Here is an 8207-nt window from a genome sequence, read left to right as displayed (position 1 = left end):
AAGCACATGGGGACTTTAACACTATGCACCAAAGCCACTGCCCCAACGCTGGCAGAACTGAATCTGGGCACCCACTTCCATGACACACCCACACCTAGCCGAGCTGTTGGGACACAGGCCACGAGGCACAGCCGCGTTACTGACTGGCATGCAAACGTGCAGTATACACCAAGGCAAAGGACACTATCACGTGCATGTGCACTGGAGGGTGACCCACCCACATGCTCTAGAAACCGTTGGTCCACACAGGTATGTGTGTGCTGGACATATATCCAAACACACACACTGTCAGTCGCACACAGAGGTGCCACACAGGAGCACAGCCTCAGCACAATAACATCTACCAGACTTGCTCAGAGCAGGGACCCAGGATGTCCAGGCCACACCAAACAAACAGACACGATGCCAATGGAATGGAACATTTAATTGTTTCTGCGGTGCTCCCGGATGGGGATTGCGGGGCCTTTGGCAGAGCCCTGGCTAATGGAACCAACAAAGGTGCCCATCAGCCAGTGCCAGGCAGGGTGGCAGCCTCAGGGCCAGGCTGAGGACAACCAGCACTTGGGCTGTTGCTTAAGACAATTTCTGAGACTAGTGGGTAAGGAATGTTGTCTTTGAATAGAGGAGAGGGAGCTACAGTTAGAGAGGGGAGGCGATAGTCTTGGGTTGAGGGGGGGGGGGGCTCCAAGGTTGGAAGGTTAGGAACAACGGAGTTGTCACAAGGTCCTTCATGGGTGACGGCTGGGGGGAATGTGACGGAGTCTAGGGGGCTGACTCGGCTCAGGCCAGTTTCAGGAACTCCTGCAGTGTGTTTTGTTCCACAGCCTCCACGAAGAGCTCATAGTCCTGGGGGAGGGGACAAGAGGTGGTCACCTGAGTGCTGGTGCTTTGTCTCAGGTCTGACTCTGGCTGGTACCCTCCTACAACACTCCCTCCACCCCCAACCCCCAGGCCCATACCCCACAGTACTGGTCCCCGTTGACAATCTGGGGTGGGGTGGCCTTGGGGTTGCCCGCCAGGGCTCGCATCTCATCCCGCAGGGCGTTGTCTTGGGAGATGTCCACTAGCTGGTACTGGATGCGCTTCCCATCCAGGATGCGGGTAACCTCGCTCTGCTGGGACTTGATCTGGGGGCAAAGGGCGGGCAGGCGTTAGTGAGCAGACTGGAGGGTTTATGGGGGGAACCCTGGGCAGAAGAAAAGGGACTGTGGCCAGGAGCTTTTGTCCCCATGTCCCGCTCCACGCCGTAGGGGAGGGTTCTGGCCACCAGGAGTTGGGAGGAGGAGTCAGGATTGTGGTGGTGTGGAAGGAGAGAGGGACCACCAACCATGAGGAGGGGAGTCAGAGTGAACACAAGTGAGATAAATTAAGGGTGGGGAGAGCCAGGAGCTCGGCAAAGAGAAAGCAGGGCAGGCCTGGGTGGAGACGGGTAAGGCGCCACCTCCGCCCCAGGTACACACACACACACACACACACACACACAGTGGAGGAGAGGAAGGGCAAGATAAGGACATGGTCACGGATCAGCCTGGTAGTGGGGGTGCAGAGGGCCCAGGATGCCCGAAGGTGTTCAGTGTTCAGGATGGGGCCGGGGGCCCTGCCCCACCCAACTCAGGAGGCCGTGCCCAGCACCTCGCCGCCCCCGCCCTGGGGGCGGGTCCCAGGCGCCGGGTCCAGAGCAACAGGACCACCACCAGCGCTCTACCCCAGGACGCGCACTCACTTCGCGGGAGCCGGTGACCGACGTGCTGTAAACGCGCAGGCCGCTCATGCTGCGGATGGGCCGACGGGCCGACAGGCAGACGGAGTGGCGGTGGCAGCAGCTGTACGGCCTGGAGACGAGGCCGCCGCGCTCGGGAGCGGTTTCCTTCCTGCTCAGCCCGCGAGTCATCGCTCTCGGGACCAATGGGCGGCGCGGACAGGCGCGCGGCCGGGGCGGGGCCTGCGCGACCCCGCCCCGCGCAGCGCCGGGCCCCCTCCCGCCCCCCTTGCGGACCGGGCGCGCCGAGGACCCCCGTCCCACGCACGGCCGCCCTTTTCAGCCCTCCGAGCTGGGGCTGACAGTGTGAGGCTGGGGAGCGAGCTGACGGCAGGAAGGGTAGGGGAGGGCGTGGGTGAGGGTTTGGCAAGAGGCCTCCCCTTCAGCCTCGCGCGGGTTTGCTGCACCCAACTAACTACCCACCCCCGGTGCCACGACAGCGCTACTCCGCTCCGGGCTTTTAAGTCTTGGGCTGTTTTCAAACCTAAAGTTCCCCAGCTAGGGAGCCTCGCTTCACGGGCTGCCCAACCCCAACACGCACACACTGCCCCAGGGGCCACCCACACGTAGCTAACCCCGCGGCACACCGCAGCACGGAGGGCCTCTGGTTAGAGAATCCCCCAGAGTTCCTCTCCGCTCAGATCGGCAGGTTTAGACAAGTGAGGGTGGTGGCAGGAGACGGGGCACACCCTCACAGAGCCAGATGGAGGCCAAGGTATGAAAGAGGCTTCTAGTTCTGGACTGGGTGGAGGTAGAGGTTGGTGTCAGGACTCCTCTGAGAGTCTGGGCCCTTGTTAAAGATCCACCGCTGGTCTTGGGGTGGCCCCAGCCCCACCCCAACTCCTCGCAGCAGATGGCACAGGGTGCAAAGGAAGCAGCCAGCCCAACCTTGGATACTCAGCCATCTGTCTGGGGTTGGACATGACACCCCTCATCAGTCCTCCCAGGTCCAGGGCTCCGAGAACAGCCCAGGAAGACAACCCTAGCTCCTGGAGGCAAACACAGAGTCCTGCCTTGCTCTGGGGAAGCCACTTCCTTACAGCAACCCACAGGCAGCAGACTTCCTCCTCAGAGGATTACTGAAACTCAATGACAAACTTACTCTGTGACTCAGGGCAGCTTCACCCAACAGAAAGTGCTGTGGGAAGAGATCTTATCTGTCCCCACAGAAAGACAGAGGAGCAGAAGTGGTAGAAATAGACTTGAGGCTGGACCTGCCAAAGTTCCCTCCTTGCTGCTGTTTGGAGAACTTGGCTAAACACCCAGGCTTTGGCTCCAACAAGCCAAAATGAGGGGTGGAGTATGAGCTGATGGTGATGGAAAGCAATGGGAAACCGAGGAGTCTGTTAAATTTTTATTTTGTAATCAAAATAGGCAATACAAACCAGTTGACATAACAAGGATTCATATAAATAACTGCTTATAAACTTTATGAGGAAAAATACCCGTGAGCATGGTGGCTGGGCTGCCAATACAGGGTAGAGACCAATCAGGCAGCTCTGCCTTTAGGAGGCAGGAGCCCAGAGGCTGAGGGGATGGCTGGGTGGGGCTGCTCTGAATGGAAGGGATAAGTCACTCCATAAATAAAACACAAACTTGTAAAAACACTTAAGAAGGAGTCTCATTCAGGCCAGGAGTGAGGTCCAGGATGCTGCCCTGCCAGCCCAAAGCTTAGCAAGAATCTCCCAATGGCTGGCTCTGGACTCCTGAACTACTCAGTGCCCCCCCACCCCACCCTTCCCCACACACGGCCTGGCTTGGCCTGGCTCCAGACCTAGAGGAGGCCTGGGGCTGGCCCAACAACCAGATACAATCAACTACGAGATGCTCCCTCAACGAGGAGGCAAGAGAAACCAGAAAGCAGAGGGTCCAAAGATCCCGGAGAAACAACGAAAAACACTGAAAGCTGTACCTTAAAGCTGACCTGTACTGGGTACTCTGAACTCTCAAGGAGCCCAAAGCAGGAAAGGGAAAGGACCCCCAATCCCAAACACAAGAGGCACAAATCAGAAGGCCGGGCACTGGCCCCAGCCCCGGGGGGAAGGGGGTGAGCAGCTTGATAGTTGCCCTGCGGTATCCTGGGGGAAAATCCTGCCCAAACCCAGAACCATAGAGGAGTGAGCTTGCACTCAAGGGGGCTACCTGGCCAGCCTGAGAACAAAGGAGAAAGGGCTGTGCTAACCACACGACCAGGGAGGGCCCCAAGGGCACAGGACAACTAGAGTGGGGTCTCCTGTAAACGGGCATGGTAGCACAGATGAAGAAGCCCTGGTTATTAATCCCTGGGCTCCCAATTCTAGTTAGTACTTTGCTAAGGAATAGATCACCCTGAGGCATCTATGAGAACAAGAGCCCTGAGGAAGAAGCAGTGGGACTGGGCCTAGGAAAACCCAGAGCCAGCTCAGGTCCCAGGAAGGCTGGCACATGGGGCCTGAGAATTCTCAAATGGCCATTGTTACCGGTACTCAGCCTTTCCTGGCCCCTCTAAGGAACTCTGGGCATCAGCACGACAAAGGTATGGAGTGGGAATGAATGTGGAGCCATCCCAAAGGATGGAGAAAGGAGGTAAAGCAGCCTGCTTGCCTTTGACATCAGCCTGCAACTGGGAACAATCTGTGAGGACTTACCAGTCTACCTGCAAAAGTTAATTAACTCACCCTCAAAAGGTGAATCAGGATGACAGGACAAATGCAATCCAACAAGACAAAGCCAGAGTGGGTCAGGGCAAACAAAATTCTCTAATCAGCCCTTGGCCCCAGATGCAGGCTCATACCTCCCCTCCACCCCTTCTCTCTGGGAACAGCAGCAGACAGGAGGCAGGAGATTGTCAGGGCAGGACCTGCTGGACCGGGCTCTCAGCAGACCAGATTCTCCCTTGGGGAATACAGCCTGTCCCACCCCCAGCATTCCTCACTGTGTGACACAGTTTTCTCCCATGTCCTGGGCGTATCTGTCTGACATGGTGGTCCTTAAGTCCTCGATGTCACGGCGTAGCTGTTGAACCTCTTCTAGTTTCCTCCTGATCACATCCGGCTTCTGAAAATCTAGCTGAGTCTCTGCGTGCTGTGTAGCTGGGGAGGAGAGCATTTCGAGAGATTATTAGTAAATCACTCAGGAGACACTTTCCTGTGGAAAGCGCAGTACGGATATGCAGTACCATAAGGCCTGTGGTCTTGGAACATGGCACTTTTTAAAAAGCACCTAGGGATAATGGGCTGAAATCTTGCTGCCTAAGGGCCACGTTTGTGTTTGTCCTTCACCCAGGTACCCCATAAGGATGCCTGTTTCCAAAACAGATTTACTGAACATCTACTTTGAAAAACACATAAACTCCCAGAGAGTGGTGACCAGGTCTACGGAGCCCAGTTCACACATTACCAGTAATGATGGGAAAGGTGGATAGGGGTGAGAGGAGAATGAAAACCACTCTCTCCTGGGTCCCAGACTGGCCTGAGGACTCACAGTGAATTCCCAGAAGCAGGGAGAGATTGGGGTCATGACCCTGGGCCCTCTGGGTCACAATGCTACAGACAGCCTGCAGATCTTGAAGGCAACTGGCCAACTCCTGATGCAGCTCAAATGCCAGCTGGGCCGTGTCTGATGAAGATGGGGACCCTGATTGGGCCTGGCGCAGGTGTTCTTGGAGCGTCAGATTCTTCTCAATGAGGTCCTGGTTCTGTACTGAAAGCTGAGCAGATAGAGAGGTGAGCACATTAACCCAGGCCCAGGGAAAAGCAGAGTATCTGCGCATGAGTGTGGATATATGTATATATGTGTGTGGAGGGGAAGCTATGAGTCAAAGGCGATGTCCCCCCTCCTTGCACTCCCCTCTTCTCCCCTACATATCAGGCCTAGTTTCTCCTGCAGGTAGGTTGGGCCCACAGGGCTGCAGCATTGGAGGGGAAACTGCACCTCAGCAGACTGAGTCAGCAGCCTCCAGGTTTTTCTGTTCAGGAACCAGAGAAGATACTCCCGCCCCTCGGAACTCTATCTGAAGCCAGTCCCTCAGCCAACTCTGTTAGCCAGGCTATCAGAGAAGGTTTAACGTGAACTGTGAAATCTGAGGAGACACTGGTTTCAATCTCTCCCTGCCACCCTGACAAAAGTGGCCACCAGCCAGCCGGATCAGAGTGTGTCAGAGGAATAAAGCAGGCAAGAAAGACAAGAAGACAGCTAGTGGCCACTGGGTGGGTAGGGATGGGGCGGGGGGGGGTGGTGCTGAAGAAGCTGGGGACCTGGAGGACATAGTGCTGAAACGTGTCCTGCCTTTTCAATCCTTCACCTCAGTGGAGTCAGGCTTCACTACAGAGACCAGCTATTCACGTCTATCTGTGTCTCTTTCCCTCCCTTTCCCAGAACAGCTTAATGCACACTCCTTCCCTTCCTACCTCTATTCTGTTTTAAAGACACTGAATAGAGTTTCTCCTCCAGTCCCCGCCCTTCACCCACACTGGGCCATGTGACAATCCTAGTTCTGGGAGACTCCTTCCTCAGCACTTGGGCAGTGACCTTGGCCGCCCCCTGCCGACAACTCTGTTTACTCCATGAGGATCACCAAACCTTCAATCTTCTTGAACCCTTTATCCCTAACCCCACAAACCTGTGGCTGAGGGAATACAAAATAAGAGAGTGATCTTCCATATCCAAAAAGCATTCCTGGGTAATTATGGCCACTCAAAGGCTTAGGACCTTTAATATAAAGGATGATGCAATGTCCCTTCTTACTCCTCTGCCAAAAAAGCTTAGCAGCGACCTCCCCAACGTGGGGGCTCCTGTGGGAGAAGGGATCGGGAGGACACACAGAGAAATCAGGTTTGTAAAGACAGTACCAAGAGGCCTAGCTGTTGCTACTCACCTCTTTCACAGCTGTGCGCAGCTGCTGCAGGGCTGTCTCCCTCCTCTGGGCCTCCTCTTTCAGGGCCTGGCTTGTTCCTTCTTCTTGAGCCACTTCCTGCTCTAGGCTCTGCATCCCATGGCAAGGAGGGTGGGAGAACACATCAGGGGTAACAAGTCTACTTCAGACCATATCGCCTCTGGTCTGGACTATATACATAGTAAAGCTCCACCCCGCCCACACACTGCTGCTAAGAGATTATTTTACAACAGCCCTGACCTGCGACTTTGCATCAAAACCCTTCTCTAGCCCCTGACCAGACTGGCCCTTACTTACTTTTCTATCCTCATCTCTTTCTACCCTCCACACAGCCTCTACTCCAGTCACACTGAACGACTAACTGTCCTTCATCACCAAAGGTTCCAGTTCCCAAACTGTTGTTCACTCCTCTTCCCCTTTGCCCAGAATGCCCCTCTGCTCTGCCAGAACCTTCCTTAATCTGCAAATTAGATCCAATTAATCCTAATACTGCCCTGCTACTCATACCTCCATCATGGCTCATGAATACATTTGTTGGCTGTGCACATGATTCCTCCCTCCACTAGACCATAACTTTCTTGAGGGCAAGGAACGTCCATTAAGTTGAGTTCAATTATTTATCGAGCAATTACTGTTGACAGGCACTGGGGATACTAAAAAGAATACCAAACAATCCCTGTTTTTGAGGAGCTCAAAGCCAAATGCCCTTGACAATACTGTGTATTAAATGTTTTTGACAGAGATGAGAAGGGGTAGAGAGCGCACTCTCTCGGGCACCTCATCTAGTTAGAATGCGTGCGTGCATGCGTGTGTGTGTAGGGGTAGTCAGGGTCAGGAGAGGGGGGTATTTATATTTGTTATCTTCTGCCTCTCATTCTGGTTCATTCCAATTTCCCCCGAGTTTTGAAACTGACTTGAACAAATAAAGTATAAATAGTATTTCTGAACTTTTCCATTTTGTATTAATAAAAAATTTAGCAGCCAAGGAGAACGTCTCACCACTATGAAACACCCAAAGTGACCATTGTGAATCCACCTAATTCCACCAAAGTCTCAACATGGGTAAATATACTACTTTAAATGCTGTGGAACCTCAGAGTTCCAGGAAACATACTTTGAGATCCACTAAAAACTACTAAAATCCTGGGATTTTAAATGGATGTAGGGAATTCCCTGGCAGTCCAGTGGTTAGGACTCTTCACTTTCACTGCCAAGGGCCTGGGTTCAATCCCTGATCGGGGAACTAAGATCCCGCAAGCCGAGCGTCACAGCTAATAATAATAATAATAATAATAATAATAATAATAATAATAAATGGATGTAAACACTCACTAGGCTTGACTATCTCCTTACAAGACTTGAAATATGTGAACTAAATAGACCCCCATAATGGCAAGGGTAGGACTGCAGCTTTCAGTTCTTCCTCAGTGGACGTGCATCTCTCCTGTTTGGTGTGAAAACCTCTTTTAGAGTCCAAAGAGAATCTGTACCTAGGATTTCTTGGAGAACCCAATTAAGGACACTCCTACTCTGGCCCAAAATAGAAACCAGGAGTTGTCTTTGATTTCTCCTTAC

General features: G+C 53.6%; 2 protein-coding genes across 3 annotated transcripts in view; both read right to left on the bottom strand.

The window, feature by feature from the left end:
- Window positions 1–403: 403 nt before the first annotated feature.
- Window positions 404–1902, bottom strand: SH3BGRL3 (SH3 domain binding glutamate rich protein like 3). The gene is made up of 3 exons (XM_060089204.1): window positions 1724–1902; window positions 960–1127; window positions 404–846 (listed from the first exon to the last, which is right to left on the bottom strand). The coding sequence occupies exons 1-3, from the start codon at window positions 1889–1891 to the stop codon at window positions 781–783; spliced, it is 402 nt and encodes a 133-aa protein (XP_059945187.1). The 5' UTR covers window positions 1892–1902; the 3' UTR covers window positions 404–780.
- Window positions 1903–3107: 1205 nt separating this feature from the next.
- Window positions 3108–8207, bottom strand: part of CEP85 (centrosomal protein 85) — a 31809-nt gene continuing 26709 nt past the window's right edge. For both annotated transcript variants that reach the window (XM_060089202.1, XM_060089203.1), the window contains 3 exons: window positions 6615–6722; window positions 5222–5447; window positions 3108–4830 (listed from right to left, as the gene is read on the bottom strand). In XM_060089202.1, the coding sequence (XP_059945185.1) occupies window positions 4670–4830; window positions 5222–5447; window positions 6615–6722 (495 nt within the window). In that variant the 3' untranslated portion in view covers window positions 3108–4669. The remainder of the gene's footprint in view (window positions 4831–5221; window positions 5448–6614; window positions 6723–8207) is intronic.

Source organism: Mesoplodon densirostris, chromosome 2 (assembly GCF_025265405.1).
Source record: "Mesoplodon densirostris isolate mMesDen1 chromosome 2, mMesDen1 primary haplotype, whole genome shotgun sequence".
Lineage (NCBI taxonomy): Eukaryota > Metazoa > Chordata > Mammalia > Artiodactyla > Ziphiidae > Mesoplodon > Mesoplodon densirostris.
This window is presented reverse-complemented; position numbering and strand designations above follow the sequence as displayed.

Coding starts and splice junctions, on each gene's coding strand:
- SH3BGRL3 (XM_060089204.1), bottom strand. CDS start 1,891: ATGACTCGCGGGCTGAGCAGGAAGGAAACCGCTCCCGAGCGCGGCGGC. Junction 1,128..1,723: donor CGGTCACCGGCTCCCGCGAA/GTGAGTGCGCGT, acceptor CTTTGCCCCCAG/ATCAAGTCCCAGCAGAGCGA. Junction 847..959: donor ACGGGGACCAGTACTGTGGG/GTATGGGCCTGG, acceptor CCCCTCCCCCAG/GACTATGAGCTCTTCGTGGA.